Source organism: Melanotaenia boesemani, chromosome 15 (genome assembly GCF_017639745.1).
Source record: "Melanotaenia boesemani isolate fMelBoe1 chromosome 15, fMelBoe1.pri, whole genome shotgun sequence".
Classification (NCBI taxonomy): Eukaryota; Metazoa; Chordata; class Actinopteri; order Atheriniformes; family Melanotaeniidae; genus Melanotaenia; species Melanotaenia boesemani.
Window position 1 is genome coordinate 10,015,223 of NC_055696.1, and position 24,252 is coordinate 10,039,474.

A 24,252-nucleotide genomic window follows, 5' to 3' on the forward strand; every position below is an offset into this window, starting at 1 on the left:
CTGAATTTGTTTGGGTCAGCACACTTTTTTGTTTGATCCAAACCTTAAAAAACAAGAAAAGAAATGCAGCCGTGCTTGGACCACAACAAGCTGTTGGATGAGTTTAATTTGAATAAGATATGGTGAAGCAGTTAGGCATCTAAAACCTGTAGGAGAGTGGTGCTTGAGGACTGGTGTTGAAGGGCCCTATGTAACATATTGAACCTCAAAACACCAACAAATCCTCAACAGCAGGCATACCCAAGTCCACTTATAATAATAATGGATTTATATTTGGCTTTATTGCTGGTGACACTCAAAGCGCTTACGTTGGATCCACTTTTCATCTACTCCTCACTCATACTTGGTGATAAGTTACATGTGTTGCCACAGCTGCCCTGGGGCAGACTGATAGAAACAAGGCAGCCAATGTACACCAACGCACAGTGATTTCACACAATTATATTTCTTATAGTTCTTCAGTAAAAAGGACTAAAAAAGTACAAAAACCATCACTGCACACATTTAGTTTTTTTTTGTATGTTAGCCAGAAACATGACTTACTAAACCATGACAGTCTTTTGGCGTTTAAATTTAGATTTAAGTCTGTTAAAATTTTTTCATTATTAAGTAGATGCTGTAAATGTAGCGGTAAACAAATGCTGCTAATTTACTAGGTGACATTCCAGTTATTTTGCAATTTTTTGGAATATTGCTTTAATGGTAATTTTCTAACATCTACAACAAATTAAAGTGAATAAAAAAAGCGTAGAGTATTTTTTTTTTATTGATTTTTATTTAGATAGCTTTGTCATTTCAGGCTATAAGAAAGGCAAATAAAAAGAAATGACAAACATTCTTTCTTATCAGTGGCACAAAGCAAACTGCATCTGCAAAATCTGAGTCAGCACGAACCTGCATGCAAATATGCTCTATGATGATATTTACATTTAAAATCTGTAAAAAAAACAACAACAAAAAAAAACTGCATAAAAACACATTCTTGACTGTGTAAACATGAAAAACAAAAGGGAGACTGAAGTCAAACTTCAGAAAACAAAAATATAATCAAGCATAGCATAACTACAACATGAACTGTATAAGTTACATCTTAAAGGCTAAAAAGCTGTAAGCTTGTGAATATTGTCATTCATCAACATCCTGAGAGAGGTCAACACATCTCTACAAAACTATAACAAAAAAAGAGAACCTCAGACATAAAAAAAAAAATAAAAGTAAATCTAAACAGGCCCAAAGTCGGATTATTAGTGTGATCTATTCCAAAGAAACAATATAATCCATTACAGGGAGAAACTGGCACATATTTAAGTAAAAAGCAAGGCTGGAAACATCTGGCACATTTTCAGTTCGCTTCTCTCCCCCTAAGAAAAATAACCTTAAAAACACATCAAACTTACTACTAGTATCATTACTTTGCTACTGCATCTATTCATAATAGAGGTTTAACATTAAAAGATTAAATAACTGGGAACATAATTCAGAGAGTGCAAACAAATCTTGACATCATGCAAACTGGAAACATATTGAGCCGATACACAACAGCACTCTTTCAAAGGGGAGAGAGCTGCAGTCAGAAAGTGTTCTGGTTCAGACACATCCTGAGGTGGATTTTGGTCCACTACGTATGATAAGTTATCATACATTCAGCTAAGTCACATCTAGATAAAAGAATTCAATAAGACACCCAAGAGGTCTGTAAGCTCTTTGTGGGTTATACACCTGATGATTGTGTCCACTGAGATCATGTCTTAAGAGTCCCTGAAGAAGCAAAGCGCTCCTGTCTTCTGAGGATAAAGGACTCATTTTCAGTGAGATGAACTCCTTGCACAGGAGCAACATTATAAAACTAAAACTCACTTATGTTAAGCAGGATTGACAAAAAATTAGAGTGCAAGAAAAATGCCTCATGTTTGATGTTTGAGCTGCTTGCAGACAAAAGCTTTCATGGTGATACAATCTGATACCAAACCCAAAAACAACACGATATACAGAAGGTCAACACCCAGCAGGATATTTCTTCTAAAATAGTATAAGATATAAAACTGAATCCCAATAATCCAGAATATAACTATTATCTGCAATTTCTCAGTCCTAAAGAAACATGCTACTTTGACACAATCCAAAGAAACACTGAAAAAGTAAATCTTCCACTTATGACTGACATCTAGTAATAATAGAATAAAAATGTTATCTAAATGTTTCTGATGTGTTTTGCTGCCAGCTCATTTATGTTTTTCTTTGGAGTTTAAACTGGGTTTGAAATGCGTTCAAAAAGTGTTAAAAAGTCATTAAAATGCCCATGTGTGTATTTCAGTGTGTCAAAATGATCACTCAGTCAATGATAAAAAAAAAACACATGTGCTCTGTTTTGTTTTGGCAGTTAATATTTGCAGTTTTACGGCTTTATAATCAATCCTTTTAGAGATGCTGTTCTCTCAATCATCTAAAATGACGGTAAATGGGGGTGCATCTTCAAAATGTTTTTATAAAAACTACGTTAGTATCTATTATATTCTCATGTAGAAAGGCATCAAATAGTTTGGTCCAGGCTGAAGGTTTGTCTTGAAATATTCCAAATGAAGCATCAGCATGGACAAAAGTGCAGATTTAAAGGGAGGATGAGCTTTGACTGTAGTGTTTCAGGAGCAGCTGGTCATATTCAGCCTCAGAAGCTGGGGACAAGGAGGGGGGAGAGCTGCCATTGGAGCTCAGAGATGAGTCTCTAAATGGGGACGGAGGCGTCAAAGCCATCAGCTCCTCCGTATCCTTGGCTCGTTTGCCGCTCACGCAAGTCCCAGATAAGTGATCATAAATCTTATTCGCTGGTCGATTATCGCAGAAATTTGAGACAGCCGTCACTTCAGCATATGTGGTGACAGTGGAGGGAGCCTGTCTGTTCCTGGATGTGAGGTACTGAGGAGGACATGGGGTTGTATCTGTGGTGGCAGGCAGAGCAGTGGTGGAGGGGGGGCTGGCAGTGGCTCCTCCAGGCAGCATCATGGTGTTCAGCTCGCTGATGTTGGCAGTGAAACGGTTAACCACACAGCTGATTTGGTCCATGATGGTGGTACCCTGAGTTTGGCCAATGTCACCCACACTTATGATGCTAATGTCCCCTCCATCCACTATAGCAGCACCCTGGCCGTTGTCCCCGCCTCTTCGTCTGACCCTCGCTGGGAGCTCAGGTACATATGTAGGTAAAACCTGTGCCTCCTTGGCCTCCTCTTCCTCATGGAGACCCATTGTCTTTGTTGCATGCTGGCTGAAGGTGGGCAGAGGTGACTGAGAGGGCAAGCAGGTGAAAGGCTGAGACACCTGTGGCTCTTCATACTGCTCTTTGACACCATTGTCTGCAGGAGTATCTCCTCCTTTAGAGAAAGGCTTGATAATGGCTGTCTGATTAACCTCAACTGGATCTTTTTTCTTGACATGGAATGACATCCTCTTCCATAAATTTGGCCTGTAGGCACGTTCATTTTGTCCCCATGTTACAGATTTGCCATTGGAACTGTAAAACATATGAAATACAAAGATATGTGATTTGTTCACGTTGCAAGTCTTACACAACATTAAACCACATTATTGGCATACCAGAATAACACTTGACCAAAGAACCATCTTGTACTTCGTCATTTCATTGTGTCTGTATCTCTGCTATTGCTTGTTCTATTCTTTGCGTCTTGTGTAATATTAAGTCTCCTTCTATGTTCTTTTATCTTCCCTAGAAAGAGAAATCCTTAAAGGTTGTGAGTTTCCTTTGGGAGTATGTAACCCAAATGAGGTAGGCTTGTTTCAGCTCAGGGAGCAGTTTTTCTTGGTTCTATATCCAGCCTGTTGCAGTAGGTTTAGCTCTATGTAGACAATGTCAGACCGAACAGAGATGGTTATGTTCTGGTATATACAACATTTCAACAAAACTTCAAACTGAATACTCATGAACAGAGAAACCCTTGTTCTCTGAGGAGTTAGGTTTCTGCCACAAGCAGCCATGTATTTTTCTGTTTTTATGTATTTTCTGGCAGAACTATTAATCATATCAGGAACATATATACAAAAGCGGCATCCAAATTAAACTCAAGATTAGCTCCCTTTTCTCAGTTTGATATGCCAAGATTATATTACTTGTAAGCCAGCAAGTAAATATGATCTATTTAGATTAGTAAGAAAAATAACTATAGATCTTGATGAACTTTAAGAAAATTATTATCTTTACTAAAGAGGCTTTATGTGTCTGGGTGTTTTTCTTACAGCAGTGTATTAAAAAAATGAACATACAGTAGCTTCCTGGTATCAAAAATGGCCAACAGGGGGAGACATCTGTAGTTGTGAAAAGCAGTCTGCTGATAGAAGCCTATGGGAAATATGGTCTTAATTTTCACTTGTAATTTATAGACATTTACATATTTAGTTTATCATGATATCTAATTTTCATTTTCAAAATGGTTTATTCATGTAGAAGAAAACAGATACTAACCTAAAAGTTTGTTGAAGCTGACTTGTAGGTGTGTGCATTTTCTTTGGGTTAACCCTGTACTAGAGGCACCTATAACAATCCAAGAGCACATGGGCCAAGATACCACATTTGAGGGCTATGATACCAGACTTAAGGCTTTAAAACTGTGAGTAAGTCATTAATTGTTGATCTACAATTTATACTTCAAACCTTTTTAAGACTCCTTAAATCTCCCTTATACCTTATGTTGTCCTGTGTAGAGCCACGGCGCCGAAACAAACTGGCCATGCTGCTAGTAGACTTGCCAGACTTGGCAGCTTTCTTGGCGTCGCCCACATGCATGCGTACAACCGTGGATGTAGTGAAAGCACTGCGGACATTTTTCTCTGGCTTGGCGAGCATGATGTACACCTGAAAATCAACAACACATAACTGTAAGCATAAAAACACAAAGAAACAAAGACGAGACAGAAAAATTGTGTTTGATATTTTTTGTTTCTTACCTTTGGGACAAACATGCAGCAGAGAGCCACTGTGGCACTGAGGCTGACACTAAAGCACATGGTTATGATCTTGTAGTTAGAGCCAAAGTAAATGGGGACAAAGGCCAACCAGATTATACAGGTGGTATACATGGTAAAGGCAATATACTTGGCCTCGTTAAAATTGGCTGGTACATTACGAGTCTGCAGGAGAAAAAAAGGAAGAATTTGATCTTTGAAACAGTGCAAGCTGTGGAGGAAAGAAAAAAAAAACATGGAGAAGAAAACTACGGAAAATCACAAAAACGGGAGTACAGCTTCACATTTAAGTACAGTAAGATATCATTGTACTTTAAACTAATGTTACCTTGAAGGCGTAGAAGGTGCAGCTGAGGATAAGAAGTCCATTGTAACCCAGTGGTGCCACCACCCCTAAGGTGGTCAGATTACAGATTAAATGTACCTCACGGATACTTGGGTAATCATAGATCACCTAACAGGAGAAAATGGAGAAGTCACACTGTTTGTATCAATATATATAAATTAAGATCATCTGCATTGTAACACGTGCACATACACACACCTGTGGTGGCTCTATGATAAGAAGTGCTACAATAATTCCCAGCTGCAGCAGTATGAGTAGGAAGGCGATGACCAATTGTGCGCAGGCGGACATAAAGCGCGGTTTCTTGGTACAAATCTTCTTTTTGCTGCCTGCCAGGATCCTTGCAATACGGTTGGTCTGGATCAAAAATAGATCAAATGGTTATGCAGGCTTTATGCAGGCTGTGGATAATACCTCTCACAATGATTCATGACAATAATCCTTTTCCCTGATCTTAAATATCAACTTCAGCCCACGCATATCATCAATTTTTGCCATTCCTCCCTGACAACTGGATTTCATCCAGTCTCTGGAGGTAGCTCCTTTCCTCCAAGCTTTATGGTTGGCTGCTCGAATATACTGAAGCCATCCAAAATGCGGGACTATAACGGCAGATAGGTTACAGGGTGGACGTGCATCGGTGTAGATGAAGGTCAATGTTACAAAAATGTGTCTGATTTAAAATCTATAATTCAGAAATAATCACTCACTACAAAAAAAAAAACAAAAAAAAAAAAAAAAACTAAACATCTGATTTAATTCTCCAGTGGAACATGTCTGCAGTGATGACTCACATTAAGAGCAGTAATGTCTATTTACAGTTCAGCAGCTCTCTTTTCTTCCAAAGGCTGCTGTATATGAATAAAAAAAAAGAAACTGTGTTGGATTCCTTAGCTAAACAACTTCCTATAAATGAGTATTTAATAAAAATGTTGTACTTCATTGGACTTTACTTAATTTAAGTGAGTTGGACTGAATTGCTTCATAATGGGATTTAATCATTTTAATCATACCTAAATTGAAATTGATAACATTTTTTTGTAGTGTCCTGAGACTGACTTTATCTAAAGTTGGGGTTAAATATACTGAATTGAACTGAAGATAAAGTGACGATATTTTAAGTAATAATGTCAATAATAGTTTTTATTCTACCAGTTTTCTTGGCACAAACTAAAATTCACTAATAAAATCAATATTTACCTTTAAAAAAGGACACCACATAACACTATCTGTGCTTAACTGTGCTTATTTGTCTCTCTACATCCTGGTAGCTCAATGGAAAACAAAGTACCTTGGTGACAAGGGCAGAGTAGCTCATGGCGGGGGACAGACCGATTCCCAGACGCTGCAGGTAGCAGTAGACAATGTGTGGCTTGGCGATAAGGCTGAAAGTGCACAGGTATCCCAGACAGATTCCAGCCAGGATGATGTAGCAGAGCTCACGACTGGATGACTTGACCACAGGAGTGTCCCAAAACCTACACATGAATGGAAGACTTGTTAAGACTGTGCCAACTGAGATACTAAAAAGTCATTTAAATGGATTATAAATTGTGGTTTCAATGCGGGGTTACCTCAAATAGTCACAAATAATTTCTGGTTTTACTAAATTTTGCGTGTAGCCTATTTATAGATTTTCATATTTATCTAGGTCAGCTAAGTAACTTGCTTTGACCCAGAATTTGAGGGACTTTTTTATATTAGTGTTGAATAATTAACGTAAAAAAATTTCATGTTACAAGCTCTGGTTTAAACACAAAATTGTCATAAGTACGTAATTATCAATACAATATATATATAAAATATATATATGTTCAAAATGATAAAATTAGTCATTTATCACTGACAATTATTCAAATACAAAGATGTCATGATTTATCAAAAAAAAAAAAAAAAGCCATAGTAATTTACTACATATTCTATTCATAACTTTTTGGTTAAAGCATTGTTTTGTCTCATAGAATTAAAAAAAGCTGTCCTATATTTTAATGTTTTTCTAATTGATTTATTTTCTATTTTTCTATTTATTTATTTGCATGTAAGCAGTCTCCATAATTTAAAGCCAAAAGTCCAAATCAAAAGAAAATAACTTCCATCTCACCACAAACACTTGATTTGTGTTGTAGATGTTTCTTTACTTGATTATCAACATGATCACATTATATAAAATTTATGTTTTAAAAACTTATAAACCTACTTAGTTTTCTAGACCCACAAAATGTTATTATGACAAATGAAAATGTAGAAATAAACATAAAATGGCTTTTTCAGCCAATTTAGTTCTATTCAGCTAAATGGCTCCACTACACTGACTTTAAAGTAGAGTAAATATCCATAAAGGCATTGATTGTAATTACTTTATAAAAACAGAAGTCACAAAAAGTGTTGCCATCAGACCCAGACAGGCAAAGACTACAGCGGCGATGGGCTCTGGATCCCCCCAACGTACGTATTGTACTTGAATTGGCTCACAACCTGAGGGGAGGGACAAAACATAGAAAGGTTTAAGAAAATGTTTGATTTGTTTGCAGCTGTTATAATCAAAGGATGAGTAAGCATAGCTTGTAACAGACTTGCAGCATAATGAAGAGGCTTTTCGCAAGACACGTCCTCATGTGGAGCTATTAACAGTGAACATCAATTATTTGCTTGTTTTATGTGAAATCTCTAATTTATGGGTTTTGAGGAATAAGGGAGATTGGTTATAAAGCAGTAAAGGTTGTTAAGACAGAAAAGAATAATCAAAAGGACTCACTAAAATGATGAAAATAAGCTTTCTTCAAGGTATATAAGCACTAAAATATAATAGGAGACAACAAGTTCAAGCATTTTTTGACAGATCTTAGAACTTAGAACTCAGGCTTCAGCTGAATTTGTAATGTGACAGGGATCTGAAGTTTCTTGATGTTTGTGCAGCATGAGCATTTGATTTCTCTGCAGTCGCATGTCCTTAGTACTGTGTCTGCTAGTGTGCATGTGTGTGTGTTTGTGGCACATAAGATGAAAAGGAGATTAGTGGGAGGGCCCTCAGTGTGTGACCCAGATTCGGGCTGTATGGAAATCCTTTTCATTTGAGTAACAGAGACGTAAACAAAGTGTTTACCAGTCAGGTCATCTGTGGGCCAGGAGCCCAGGACACAGGCTCGACAAGTGTATTCATCAAACACAAACTCATTGTCCTTACAGGGAGTACAAGTCCAACAGCAGCTCACTTCTCCTTTACGGATCACCTGGAGACACACACACACACACACACACACACACACACACACACACACACACACACACACACACACACACACACACACACACACACACCTGTATGAAAAGGCAAAAAGGTCTCAAAGCTCTAATGGCATTTTTCTGTAGCTAATCTTGCCCTCTGACTGCCCTGTAGGACTAGAAAAAATAGTATTATTTTATCAGGGGATCCAAAGAAGAAAAACATAAAGAAAGTTATCCTGTTACTTCATAAAAAAAGAACTAACTCTTTCTCTTTGCAACCTTTCAGCATCGATGCTCCTTTCAGATGTGCTCTGCTTTTCATTAATCTGAACATGTCATGTTAAAAATGAGCTCACTCTTGTTTCCCTCTTGTGAAGTCAGACTAGGTAACAAACACGCGGTACTTTGACAACAGCACAGTGTGAACTGCAGTACTCACATTAACAGTTATATTTATTTGACCACCATAAGAAGAATCTGGACAATCACATTATTAAATTAAATAAATAAACAAGTTACTCTCTTATTCTGTGGTGTTTCCTATGACAATCAGCTGCAGCACCATACTATTTTACACAGTGTTTAAACCAAATAAATAGAAGTAAGCTGCTTAATATAATCTATAAGTAGAATTTTCCATATGGACAAGTTATGAGAAAAAAAACTTTAAAAGACCTTCAGAGTTTTAATAATTTACTACACATGTGTCAGATCTTATTCAAAAGGCAAACACACTGTGGTCACTTTCACAGGTATGTCTCAATAAAGCTGAGGACCATTAACCCCTATGTGACCAGTGTCTCAATTTCTCAATGTCTTTGCTTTACAGAATGAAGAAGACATTCTTATTTTTTATGTTTCATGTCTGAAAAAAGGATTTACTTTGGGTCAGTTGCAACTCAGGAGGTAGATCTGACTTTGCCCCCAAGTGTGTTCCTTTCTTGTGAGTTGATCCTGTTTTCCTTTTCAGTTCTGTGTGGAGTTGACATATGTCCCTTCCCAGGTCAGTATATCTGGCTTCATGTCTATAATTATTTCTACTGATTGTAGACATGATTGGAAGTGATTGACAGAAAGCTGTTTTTGGTTGTTTATGTAAGCAAAGATTTTAAACATCTCATTCTCCACCATTTTGGATCTGCATGGGAGTTAAATGATGCTAACCTGTGTTAAGCTTGATGGTTGATTAAAAAAGGAAACAGGTGGAGAAATCAGAAAAGTGAACCAGTTTGTTTTTTCAAAGCAATGCCCTGTCAACATGATGCTGTGAGATGCAGGGAATTGCTCTTTTGATAGGAGAGATGACCGAATGGGATGGGGATGTTGACGATCAGCAAAGGTCAGAACAACCCTATTCTCAGAGTGTGGGCGAGAACAACTTGAAGGTATGAAACTGCACATTTTCTTCTTTCTTTTCTCATTTTTTAAAGATGGGTTTAATGATGTAGCAGAGATTTTTGGGATGATACAGAGGAGGAAGAATGCAATGTTCTCCATGAATTGGATGGGCTGGAGGGAGCTAAAGACGCCCAGATGGAAGATGATTAAGGCTTTAACAATGAGCTGCACTGAATCCCTTGTGGAGGACTTGATGATGTAATTGGACCGGTTTTTAAGACTGGAAACCTGTGGGATCAATTAAGGCTGGTGTGTGGGTTGTGTTTGACACAATTCCTTGTGAAAACATCTCCACTATACAGAAGCATGAAGGCACAGAACAATGTCTTTTTAGAGATCACCATAAGAAAAACAACAGCCAATTTTAGAATAGCTGAATTTTCATTATATGCCAATGACAGGACAGGCAAACAGCTTGTTAAAAACTCTGCTAAAATGTTACCCATGTCAACACAGCGAGCTGATTTTAAATAAGCCCCAACAATGCAAACCTTAATGTAGTTCATCATACCTTGATCTGTGCCTTTTTGCATGGCTCAGAACAGACTGACTGGATTATTTCACTGTTGTTACTCCAAATTTCTTCATCATTCATCTTTAGGCCACCCTGATCCCAGCTTCCCACATGGATGTAGGCATATTCATCCTCACCAATCTGCTTGAAGTTCATGATTTCATACCTGAGGCACACATTAGTAGCACATATTTAAAACATATTTCTGTTTCCTCCTCCTCTCCTTTCTTTGGTTCTCATCAGAATTCTTACCTGCCAGGTGAGTCTCCATTCTGGTCAAAGTGGATAATCTCCCCTGATACACCAGTGAAGTTGGTTTTCATCAAGAAATCCAGCAGCTTGCGGCCATCAATGGGGCGCATGTTCTCACACAATCCCTGGAGGAAAGAAAATACTGTCAATACTATTACAGACTGAAAGATTCTGAATGAGCACAATGTTGATGATCATACCTTGTATCCTGGACAAAGGGCTTGCTGCATAGCATGAAGACCATAAGCCATTGAATAAATTGCATTTATGACAAAGCCCATTTTGGTGTCTTGGGCATACTGGTGACGTAAAGACTCTCTCCCTGTGCAGAAACATGATTACGTGCACACTAGGATCAACATAATCATTGCAACCACAATAATGTACTTATTGGAAAACAAATTTTAGGATGTATAAACATGCTATGTGAAAAGTATTTAAAGGTCCTATATTATGCAAAATTCACTTTCTAAAGATTTTCTAACAGTCTTATGTGTCCTCATAGCCTGTGTATGAGACCCAAGAATTAGAAAATTCTGTCACCTCTCTCACTTGTTTGCTCCACTTTTTAGCGAATGTGTCCTCAAACAGGGGAATCTGAGATCTTTCCCCTCGTGACATCACAAAGTGAAAAAACATTACCCCGCCAGTGGATACTGTCATTGACCCGACCCCCCAGTTAGCTGAGCTTACCCTCTGAAATCATCGAGTGGGTTAGGGTTAGCAAAAGCTGGATCCCTCTCATTGAGGGGCATAGACAGGCACCACTCATGAACATTTAAAGGTTTAGACACAGAAACAGCCCGTTCTCCGCAGAGCTCACTACAGTCACTTTTGGAATGGCTGAAATTAAGGACCAAGGCTGAATTTGGGGTAATACACTTTGAAAACAATGTTGTTGGACCTCTGACACCCATATGAAATTGTTGAAAAAATGTATAATATGGGACCTTTAAGCAGGCGAAATGAACATGATCTTTAGTTTACTAACAGCTGCAAGTGCGGTTGTACAAAGTGCTTTCTTGTGGATGCCCTCTCAACCTGCACTGGAAGCGATGCTGCCAAAATTCAGGAAACCAGGGGTTCCTCAGGTTGGAATCAGGTTTCAGGTTCAGGTAGTAATCATCAAACCAAGTCACATATGCTGACTTTAGCTTTATGGTGATTCCACCATCTGCTTCCCTCTCATAGGCATCAGTCACATCATACCTGTCTGCCCAGCCATCACTAGAGAGAAAGAAAAATAGAAGATGATGCAGCAATAATTAGACATGGAAAACTGTTTACACTGACACATGATCCTAGGTTCGTCATTTCGTCCTGATCTATCTATCTATCTATCTATCTATCTATCTATCTATCTATCTATCTATCTATCTATCTATCTATCTATCTATCTATCTATCTATCTATCTATCTATCTATCTATCTATCTATCTATCTATCTATCTATCTATCTATCTATCTATCTATCTATCTATCTATCTATCTATCTATCTATCTATCTATCTATCTATCTATCTATCTATCTATCTATCTATCTATCTATCTATCTATCTATCTATCTATCTATCTATCTATCTATCTATCTATCTGTTATCATAATTTTAAGTCCCTTGTTACTGTAGCTAAAAAAAGAAAAGAGAATGTGTCCATGCATTATTTTAAAAGCCAGACAAACATCACCAGACTACACTGCTGACATGTTTAATGAACTCTGATTTAGAAAAGAAAAAAAACTTGTGGGTTTAGAGTCAGTAAGCTATCTCATGAGTAAAGTGTTCAGTGATAATGTTTCTTCTGTTATTATTATCCCTTAGTAGAGACTTGTCTACAACCAACAAAGACCGGAATGCTGTTTACACCTCCACACGTGCATACATGTAAAATAACATACCTCACTGACACACAGATTTGCACTCCACTTGCAGTCTTTTTCAAGAACATTTCTTTTTTTCACAAAAAGCAAAAAAAAGTATTTTTTTTTTAAAACTTCGCTCGCCAAGCAGGAGTTATACAACAGTTGTGTGGGTGTTTTGTAATGCCTGATTCTGGTGAGGTAGGAGATCATTTCATAACATATCCTTAGAGAAGCAAGCACAGAAATTGTACACTGGCATAAAAAAATAATAAAAAAAGAAAAAGAAAAAAAGCAGGAATGGATATGAAAAGCATGGAGCGCTTTGACTCTGGATAGTTTGAATCACTCTTCAACAAGCGCTCTGAAACCCACACATCGACCTGGGAGGCCAATATACTGCATGCAGCATGCTGCTACACCACCTACATGCCTGAAGACACACAAAGTATTGAAATGTGTTGCTCACACACACACATAGGCATGTAGACACACACTTAATGTTTCTCATAAATTGGTAAACTTTTACAGCCAACTCTTTTCTGAGTTAACACTAGAAGTAGTGAAATAAACTTGAGGCTAGAAAGGTGCAAATTTCTATCCTCCATGAGAAAACAACAACAACACGAATAAAAACAGTAACAGCTGTCTGATCCAAATGGAGTAAAAGCTCTTTTCCACCACCCAAGTAACCCTAGTTGCTGTGTTTCTGCTGCATGGCAGAATTTGTGGGTGGGAAGCCAGCGAGGAATCAGGATGTTTTACTGACACTATAAATTCCAAGTGGTTGATTGGAGCACTTGTGCAAAGGGACTGTGCATATAGCAGTCAGAATTTATGAAATGAAGGCACGTATTTGCAAGTAGCCCACAGAACTCAATCTGATTTTGGTGCCAGAGGAAAGATAAGGAGTCAAGACAGTCAGTGTTTGTCAATAACTCCTTTCACCCTAGATGCCCCTCCTGTATCTCCTTATAACCAGGCTTTTTGGTCTGTAAAAATGCAGCCAATGCCAGTTTTTCTAAGGTTGTCAAGTATGACATGTTCATCGCAGAAGCCAGCTAGCATACTATGATTAAGACGGATGCCACATTTCTTATGATACAGGCATGTTGCAAAGTTGCAGTGTTTGCTTAGAAAAAGAATTTGTAATGGAGATTTCAAAATCCAATTCTGGTCTGGTAAAGTTCTTCCATGTGCCTGTCATTTATTATGCCCACAATGGTTTTGGTTAAACAATATTTTGGAGTTTATCTTTTTCATTTTTTTTTCTTTTTTTTTTTGCAACACAGCAGACCTTCAGAGATCTATGTCTGAACCTTATTAAATGTAAATCCAAAAGCTATTTGCTCAGATTCATGATTCATCTTGGTACAGAGTACTAGACTGATTGACAAAGAGCTTGTATAAGAACCAATTCTTCATAGCTACATTTTAAGAACTCCGACATTTCTAAATGCAGCCATACGATACATAGAACATGGTGTTTTGCAATATGTAGTTCAAGGTTATTTGATGTTTCCCACTGTCAGATTTGAGCGACAGCCTACATATGTGGCTCCTAATGAGGAAAGGAATTTATAGAACACCAGGGACAAGAGTGAGCCAGAGAGCCGAACCTTAAAATAAAACACGTTATTCTCGGAAAGAGTGAAACCTTCTGCTACATCAACCCCCTCTTTTCTGCTTGTTTTCTTGTCTTATAGTTTTAATTGCATATGCTTTTTCATGCACAATTAGTCCAATCATTAGCAATATCTTTGTTTAAAAACATCAACAGATGGGCCAGTGTACAATGTAATTAGTTTGAGGTGATTATATTTCTCAAATGAAACTTGAGAAAAAAATGTATTTTTAGTATGTGATTTTTGGCAATGCAATATTTTAAGGATGGATGAGAATGTAGCATATTTAATCACATTAGTCAACAATCAGGACTTTATTTGTCCATAAGGGTGATCATGATAATAGGAAATAGAGTAACCAATATGCCTTTTTATGGCTTGTTATGGCATAATTGTAAAAATCAAAACAGAATATAGCCTAAAACAGATTTATGGTTTACTTGCTGCATGGATCTTGAGAATTAATCAATAGCTTTCACTGATAAAAAAAAATAAATTATATAAATAAATTAAAAAAAAAGATTTGATAGGAAACAAAATTTGATAGCGCTGCAATCACAAGAAAGAGAATAAAAATACCTTAAGTTTTCCAGGTCACCATGAAGTTGATGGGAGCAATGAAGGTGATGACAAGAATGATGATGAGAGGACATGTATGGCCCCAATGACAACAAATATATCTGACACGTCTGAAGATGCTTGGTGTCTGAAAAAAATCTTGATAAGAAAGTAATGAGACTGAGGATCCTGAAACATAAAACTTCTGTAACTTCTTTAATTTCTAATGATTACGAAAACAAACAAACAAACAAACAAAAAAAAAAAAAACAGATAAAATACAAAGTCCAGATTTTCTAAGTAGCCAAACAAAAGTCACAACTCACCTTCCAACCAGTAAAAACTCTCCCACCAGACGCTGTCGTCTCATGGCCATTAGTATACCTCGAACGGTCATGCCCTCACAGAAGCAGGCCACCACTCTGGCTTTGGGAAGATGGCCTCTGAGTTTTTGCAATAGCTTGTCAAAGCTCTGTTCCCCTGCGTTGCTGTATATTTTATCAGAGTGGGCGATGCAGATGCCCTCTTTTGCTGCCATGTCTTTAAATGCCTCCATACCACTCTCACCATAATTACCTACGGAGGGAGTCACATTAATATAAACATCAGTCAAGTGATTGTTACTTAATCAAAGCTAACCATCTGTAAAACACAGAACCATTTCTCTAAGTGTCTTTAAAACAAATCCAAATGTATTTGTTTGTTTGTATACTTTGTTAATACCATCATATGCAATCATTCAGTAATTGATCTGACAAGGTAGTCCTTGTTAGCTTCTTAGTGACCAAGCTTCTGTGTAGTAAGTTTAACAAGTGTACTAGTCTAATGTTAGCACAGTACTCGAGAATCTAAAAATTTTGTCCATATCATGGGAACTGTTGGGGGATAGTTTTCCCTGTTTTTCAAGGAAATTAGGTCACCTAGTTTCTGTTGCTGTGGATATAATTTTCTATTATTTACTGGGTCAAAAATTTTGTGCAAATGCCTTGCAGTGATACAAAAGGAGCTAAACAGCATTTGATACATAATTGTGACAATTATGCAGGTAATAAAAGTGTATTATTTTTGTTACCAATTTCAATGAAACCTGTTTAAAAGTTGCACATTTTTGTACAGAATGGTGAAAATTGCTTGGTTGTCTTTACAAAATGCAAGAGACTGTCATGTTTGAAATGTGAGTCCATGCATGTATGATTAGATTCATAGTTTAACAGAACTCAAATCATTTTGACCCAGTTGTACTGCCTACTGGATTTAAAAAACAAGATAGACAAGATGGAACATAAACACAGGGCTTTCTTTTAGAGAGTATTCCCATTGCATTAGGTTTCATAATGGAAAAAGAACATCTGGCATGCAAAAGACCTTATTTTTAATCCTCCTTAACAATAGTTTGGTATTTTTATGGGAAAAGATTGAAAAAATCCAGTTGAGATTTAACATTTATCGGGAGGTATTTGTTTCAGAAAAAAAATGGCCTTGAGCCACTAGGTTAAAAAGAAACCCAGTGAATTCACTATAACAAAATAGAAAATCACTGAGAATGATACATTGGCAACATATTTTTTCCTGAATAGACAGGATTAGTTATTCAGGGACTGGCTCTATTGCATTTGAGATAACCTTGTATTTTAGTGCCGCAATGTAGCAGGATTTGGGGGTTGCTTTGAGGTAACAAAACAGAAAAAACATAAGCAGCTTCATAATTTCACATACTTTGTATCACAGTTTACCTTAGCTTCTGTTTATGATAAAATGTTTTACATTAGGGTTGGACTTGATTAAAAAATATCTAATTAATTACGGGCCTTGTAATAAATTAATCCTGATTAATCACATTTTAATCACATAACAATATTTGCCCCAAAAAGCAACTTTTTTTTTTTTTTTAAATAGATTTTAGTGGACGACTGAATCAAATAACAGACATAGACATTAAAACGGTAAACTCAAGCTCTTGGAATGTCTGGAAAAAATGCATTTAATTGCATTTCTGTTCCGAAACAGTAGGAAAAAATACAAAATATCCCTGGCCCAAAATGAACAAAAGTGTCATTTTCATACTTTAACTAGCAGCTCTTGCTGTTCTCTAATTAAGAGTCTTAACATGTTACAATATACTTTGAACTTTTAAATATTTTCATCCATTATTAGGCATTATTATCTGATGGTAAGTCAGGACGGGATCAGCCAGCAGCAGCTTTGCACGTTTCATTTTCAGCCTGTTCATGGAGCAGAAGAGGACATCTTCTGCTCTGACTGCAGCTGTGAGCTAGCGGACGGGCAGGGGCCTCCGGCAGCACTGCTCAATGAGAATAAGTAAAAGTGCTTTCATGTCAGTTTACAAAAGTCTCCAAAGAACATCTGAAAAAGTCTCTAGATTTGTCGCTAGTCACTTCTTTAAAATTGACTCACTAGATGAGTCTGAAAATTAGTTAAATATAGCATCAAAGCAGCACTAATTTAACAACATTTAGAGTGAAGTTCATGAACGAATCAATTCTTTTGAACGACTCTTTTAAATGAACGATGGGAACCAATTCACAGCTGTGAGCCGTTCATTTGTGAGCCATTCTTTTTATATACATATTTTTGACACTGCCTTCATCAAATCAAATCAAATCAAACTTTATTTATAAAGCACTTTTCATGCCATTGGCAACACAAAGTTCTTTACATGATTAAAAACATAAGAATAAAAAGACTCAATGAAATCTTTCACACAGTCACACGCACACACGTATACACACACACACCAAGCCCAACCCCCCACCCCACTTCCAGCTAAAAATGACTGAATGAATAAATAAATGAATAAATAAGTAAATAAGAAGTAGTACATTTGAGTAAAATGAAAATAAAATAAATAACATTTGTGACATCATAGAAGTCTGATGTCCAACACTCTCCATTCATGTGAAGCATCAATGGGCAGAGAGTATTGTTTGGAAACAAATACTGTGAGTTCTATCCAAAACATTTACTAGAATTTGCACTGACTGCTCAGGTTTATCCTTTTTTAATCTTTATTTTTCCTATAATTATTTAATCTTGTATAGTAGATTTTATATAGGTACATATTTTGATTGTTTGTCATTCTTATATATTGTGAAATTTTGGAAGATATTGTAAGAACGAGCCAGTCTTTTGAATGGCTCTTTGAAAGGAACGGCTCCTCAAGATCCAGCTCCCTTCAAAGAGCCATAAATCCCATTTCTAACAACATTAATTAAGACAGCGCTGACATGTGTCTCAATTTAATCGGTGTACCCGAACTCATGCAGTGACAAACATTGGTTGGAACGCAAACTGCCTTCATTTTTTTTTAATGCGTTAATGTTTTATTATTATTATTGTTATTATTATTAATTAATTAACAGTAATTAACGCGTTAAAGTCTCCCCCCTACTTTTACTAAACTCACTCTGGTTCTATGTGAAACCAATGATGTTCTAGCTTTTATGTACATTTGTAGTTTTTTCACTTTTTTAAAGTTTGCTTTTGTGCTCTGTTTTATGTGTTTTACTCCTGCTGTCTTCTTAAGACCTGAGATGAAGTGCAATTAACTATAATGTATCTGATAATGCATAAAGTGCTTACTGAAATTACTGGGTAGAATACTCTGATTTTCAAAGAGTTCAAAGCTTGTGTTAGTTGTGTTATGTTTGTTAATAATAAAAGGGATAACAATGTACTATAAAAGCAATTTCATATCAGTTTCATACAGTATAGGTACCACTTTCTTTAGCAGTCGAGCCAGATGACTGCCCTTCCTGAGTCTGGTACTGGTGGGGGTTTATTCGTGTTAAAAGGTAGTTTTTCCTCTGCACTGTTACCTCATGCATGCTCAGGATGGGGGATTAAAATAAAGAGAACAATTGATCCAATTTGTTGATTTTCCTAACAAAGCAGCTTTCATGAATTTGCATTAAATGAATGAATTGAATTGTATTTTTAAAAGTTTCTCAGGATGACTTTTGTTGAGAATTGACATTCGACAAATAAAACTGAGTTAAACTGAAATTAATTTTTATATCAATATAGTTTTAAAGTGAAAGTCAGAGAGAAGAAAGCGTATTCATTTGTGTGTGGTTGTATGTGTGTGCATGTGTGCACTTGATTTTTTGAAGTCAACAACTAATGTAAGTCTTCTATACTTTCAGAGTCCAATTGCTTTGTAGGGGCCTGGTTCTCAGATGTTTTAAAGGATTTTTGAAGATCTAAACATAAAAAACGTAAATATGTTATTTGTTTGAGCTTTTATATGGCAGACAAGAATCCAAAGATATCATTTTTAGTGTTCACAAATTAAGTTAATTGTATTTAGAATATAGAAACAAATTTAGAATTTGATGCCACCAAAACACACACTTAAAAACGTTAGAAGAGAGGTTTGTTTACCATTATTATTTTAACTTTTTAATCATTGGGAAACTGAAGATGCTGATTGTGGGCATAATTTAAAAAAAAGAATCTATTAAATACAAATGTTTAGCTGGTTGTTTTTGTCTGATTGTCATCTTTATAATGCCTAATACATTTTCATCAGTAAGCAGATCTGAGCTGCAGTTTGGCTAGGCAAGCCCGCACGCTGTGTTAATGAAACAACACCATGTCATTGCACTGCTGAAATAACCTCAGGCTTCAAAGTAAAAGACATCCCTTTGATGGCAGCATATATCTAACCAAAAACATACACATATAAATCAGTGGGACCTTCTATCAAATGTAAGTCATCAAGGCTATTGATATAGGTGCCTTGAAAGAAAAAAAAAAAAAGAAAAAAAAAAAAAAACAGCTTAAACATGGACTCATCTGACCACAGAACATGTGTTCACTGTCTTTTGCTGTCTTAGGCTACATTCACGCTGCAAATCTTAACGGTCAAATCCCATTTTTTTGTGTGGTCATTCACATTATCGTTTCAATGCGATCTTCATCATAATTAGGTTTGAACAGTACATGGCCCTGAATGACATGCATGCAATGCAAATCCCAAGTGATATTGATCAAGGTGGAATGATGGTTTTTCATGTGGTGCCACTGAGGACTTCCATCCCAGGCCTCATTCTTCAAGCATCAAGGTCTACACAAACCTATTAACGACCCAGGTGTGCTGAAGCAGGAAACATCTAAACCTGTAGGACAGGGACACTTCGAGACTAGAAACTGACTCTGTGGAGTCCCTGAATCTTTTCACAACATTATGTGGTGCAGAATTTTTATTTATTTATTTATTTTTTTCTTAATCTTGCACAGACATATTTTATCCCTTGGAATTCAAAAAGTCTCACTAAATTGGGCAGTGTGGAGTCACAACTCATCCCAGTTTGGAAAGATTCAACCTTTCACAGGTGTTCTTTTTTATACCCAATCCTGACACCTGCACCAGGTCACATCTGTCAGTGTTTAATCCTTCCAGAAAACTGTTATAGATGCTATAAAGTTTTTCTCTTTTTGCCTCTCTCCCTGCATATTTGTAGTGTGCTGCTGGCATAAATAATCTACAGCTGAAAACTAGGAGTTTAGATACAAATGCATGACCATGAGGCAGGAGGAAGGTGGGTGAACTTAACTGGAACTTTATTTTAAAATAAACAAAGAGCACTGCTAATGCTAAAAATGCAAGAAACTGAACTAGAAACTAACAAAAACAAAACTCGACCGAAAACTTGAGAAGAGCTGCTAGACAAATCAGATGACAACAGTGAGAAACTTTAACAGCAAACAAGGTACATAGGAAACCAGGCAGATAAAATGCTGAGGAATTAATGACAAACCAGAGGCAGGTGTGCCAATCAGCAACTGAAAACCAGTACATGTAAATAGAATTATATCTGTTTATATTTTCTAAATACAATGAGGATGATCATAAAGACACTGAAAATCAGTCTTTCTACTTGAGTCTGTTAAATTAAGTAAAAAAAAAAAAAAGAAAAATTTAAGGGGATTTCTTTAAATAGCATTTTAGATTTGATAATGTTAAAAATTTAGATTTTAGAACATTTTAGAAAATTTCCCAACTTTTCTGGATATGAGGTTTGTATTATCTCAATAGTTGGTGCCCACAAACAACACAGATGTTTATGTTTGTGAGTGTGTCTTTGTAAAGACACATATTAAAATTGTATTTATTTGTGCTGATGGAGGATACTCAGCTCAACTTGATACATGTGTTCCTCAGAAAGTAACTGTCTAATGCTTCTTTTCCGGTCTGTCACATGACATAAATAAACACTGCACACAATGATAAAGATACATAAATTTTATCATCTTAAAGCTTATGGCAAAACGGAAGCTTTACAAGGATTACACTTCCTACTATACTATTGCAGATTAGATTGGAGAGATGTAACTGAAAAACATGCTGCTTACTCCATATGTGTAGCTGCAGCTGGAGAAGAAGAGATGAAATGTAATACATTTATACACAGCCTTACCCTCTGTGTGTATTGCAGATACGTAGCTCCAGCTGTACCTCTTGACAATGTCCACCATAGCTCTGGCCTGTTGCATGTCTGATGGCACCACCCTCATGAAATATTTATACAAGCTCTGTTGAAGGAAATTTACATGTTCACAAGTCCGATGATGCACACGACATGTTTTCATAACCATCTGTCTACTAGCTTGCAAATGAATGTGTTATAACAAAGCTTTGTCACTGTACATTGACTTTTATCTTATTTTCAAAAGAAACACATATTTTAGCAGAAATCAGATGTCATACTAACCAATGCAAAACAAGCTGTTATATCCAAGATATGCATGTATTTTGACTGTACCTGGCATCCAATCTCCAACTTCAATCAATTATTTTTTAATATATAAACTATGTAGAGATTTTAAGGTTGAAATGTATCCTACCTTGTCACTGAGATCCATGCTGGTGGCTGAGTATGCTATCTGAGGAATGTTGAAGAGCTGGAGGAGATTTTGCACCTGTATTGCCACAGAGCTGGATCCTGGTCCAATCAGTCCCACAATGGGCTTCTTCCCCTGAAGAAGCATGCTACCTGTTTCTGCATTACATTTGCCCTGGCTCTCCTCCTCATCGCTGGATACCAGCGTGTCCCGAATGAACTCAATACTCTGCTCCAATGCCACTGCAGAGTGCCAGCAAGAGTCCCTGGTGCACAAAGACTGAGCTCACATCACCACAATTTGGCAAGAATAGTATAAGAAGTGAGGAATGTTATTGCTTTTGGTTAAATTACCTATTTGAACAGATCAGAAATAAGATAAAAAAAAACAAACAGGTTTCCACATTCTAAACTAGTGAAATCAAGCTACTGTCTTAAAAAAGTAAAAATGTGCCCCTCTGATTTACCCTGGATGGTGCGCTCCAAAGTTAAGTTTTCTGCAGAATGTGTTTGATATTGAAAAAAAAAAAATCTCATTGTTTATTTATTGTGTAGTTACACTTACAAAGTCCACTTTACAGTCATGGAGAAGCCCAATGACTGCAAAAACTCTGTCAACACACATGTGTTTAAAAGAAGTAGCCCGCTTAATTTAAGAAAACTCTGACACTAATTTAGCTTTCTAAGGCAGGAGCTCCTGCCAGCCACCTCTGATTTACTATGAAAAACTTACACACTGAGCTACTTCTCATAGAATTACCTGAAAATTTTCTCTCATGGCCTCCAGTTCTTGTTCACTTGTCTGCACCCTGCTTAGTTACCAAATGGAATTTTACCTTCTATATGTCCTATTTTGTCACCTTAAAACACTGTCCTTTCTTAGTGCTTCCTTTTCATCAAATTCCTAGGGTGAGTACATGTTCCCCTTATAGAATACTTGTTTAAACTAACTAACAACTTCCTTCTAATAATAAGATGGGAGGATTTGTGACTGGTTGCTGACCTGATCTCGCAACCCAGTGTGATATTGGGAAGGATGGTGGGGTCTGCATTGATCCGATCCAAAGTGTGCATCATAGCCTCCACCCTCTGGATTCCATACTGCTCACGCACAGCACCACACTTTCGCTCATGGACCTGAATAAAATTAAATGAAAATGGATTAATAACATTTATCTCATTGTTATATAATGCTACACAAGCATAAATACATAGAAGGCACCTTGTCTGCAGGGGGTTGATGGTGGACAGAAAACAGGGCTCCTATGATGATGTCACCCGGAATATGGGCCAATACCCTTCTCTCACTGTTCTGGGCATTGACCCCAACCTGGTCTTTCAAACCCAGCCAGCTCAGGTCAGCTCCCAGTAACACAATGACAGCAAACAACTTTACATATAGCTTTTTTCCTGTCCCTGCTCTTGTCCTTACGCCTCCTGCCATCCTCTGTCCTTTTAAAACTGAAGTTCAAATGGAAGTGCTTCGTTTGGCATGATGAGTGCAGTGCCAAAGGCAAGGGTAAAACTCCTGCAGAAAGGAATATGGATAAGATTAAAATGAACTCAATGAGAGAACAGTGATGTCAATGCAAGAAACTAAGGTAAAAATGTAAATGTAACCATGTGGTCCAAATTGGTACCAAAAATGTACTTAAAACTTAAAACACACTTCAGGGTTTGATCATATTGTGAGCTCCCAGCACAAAAACTAAAATATGCTTTTTGCCTACCTTTTTTCTGCCAGTTGCCATGAAGATGTCAATCCTGTCGAGAACGTTTCCATCACAGAAAAGCAGCAAGAGACGCTGCTGCAGCCTTTTGCTCAAGCTCAGTCTGGTGCCTGGCTACAGCAAACTGCAAATAGCAGCAGATAATACAGTCCGTTATTGGAACATGTTTGACTTACTGACGCACACGGCACAGCAGCCCCCCCCACCCCCCACCCCCTCCATCTCCACAGCCTCTCCTCCACCTCCTCCTCTAAAGCAGTGGAAAGCATGGTGCATCGTCAGTAACTCTGGTTACAACAGCAGAAATCTCTGAGAAGAGCTCATTACTCAGATGTATCGTTCAGAGAAGCTAACAATTCAGCTTTAATCAAAGGTAGAAACTGAAGATGAGGAATGTCTGCAGTTTTAAGAAGAAGCATAGAGTAATCCTATAATCCTCAGGGAGTGTTCTCAAAAAGATTGTTTCATTTGTTGTAACTGGACATTTTAACATTTCAGTCTCTTGTCAATGCTCCCTTTGAACAAAAAACTGTAATTTCTTTCCCTGGGGTGGGAGAAATAAACAAAACAATAAGGTAAGTTCATGTTTTTGGTTTGGCTTAAGGTTTTTTTTTTAAATGCTTTGTAGTTCACCCCTTCTGTGTTACAGGTCGATTTGACCCTCATTATCGGTCTTCCAGAAATACCTTTCAGCCACTTGGCTTGAAGTTTCACAGCTTCATATCAAATTTGTCATTACCATCTTTGTGTTCAAAGGGTCTGGATAAAAAAGTGCCCTGCCCACAACAAAAGACACAAACTGAGTCTTTCAACTGCGACACTTTCATTCTCTTGCCTAGTGAGATGACTCCTGACATGAGGCTTGGTTTGTACACTTCTTTGCTAATGCAACACATTGGGAGCTTTTAA

The 24,252-nt window shown here is 37.1% G+C and overlaps 1 protein-coding gene across 1 annotated transcript; it reads right to left on the reverse strand.

Moving 5' to 3' along the window:
* Positions 1-766: 766 nt before the first annotated feature.
* grm5a (glutamate receptor, metabotropic 5a) lies at positions 767-23,547 on the reverse strand. Its single transcript, XM_042008722.1, has 18 exons — positions 23,344-23,547; positions 22,836-23,141; positions 22,617-22,750; positions 21,618-21,879; positions 21,191-21,305; positions 15,077-15,326; positions 11,701-11,936; positions 10,910-11,031; positions 10,710-10,834; positions 10,455-10,623; positions 8,424-8,550; positions 7,678-7,795; positions 6,612-6,798; positions 5,519-5,677; positions 5,303-5,428; positions 4,957-5,139; positions 4,695-4,864; positions 767-3,508 (listed from the first exon to the last, which is right to left on the reverse strand). Exons 2-18 carry the CDS (start codon positions 23,055-23,057, stop codon positions 2,608-2,610), a joined length of 3,606 nt encoding a protein of 1,201 aa, XP_041864656.1. The 5' UTR covers positions 23,058-23,141; positions 23,344-23,547; the 3' UTR covers positions 767-2,607.
* Positions 23,548-24,252: the final 705 nt, after the last annotated feature.

Bases quoted from the DNA above. Each gene is read 5' to 3' on its own strand.
- grm5a (XM_042008722.1), bottom strand. From the start codon at position 23,057: ATGGCAGGAGGCGTAAGGACAAGAGCAGGGACAGGAAAAAAGCTATAT. The intron at 11,937-15,076 runs GTGAGTTGTGAC...CTTTCTCTCTAG, and splicing joins GAGTTTTTACTGGTTGGAAG to TGATGGCTGGGCAGACAGGT. The intron at 7,796-8,423 runs GTAAACACTTTG...CCCTCCCCTCAG, and splicing joins GCCCACAGATGACCTGACTG to GTTGTGAGCCAATTCAAGTA.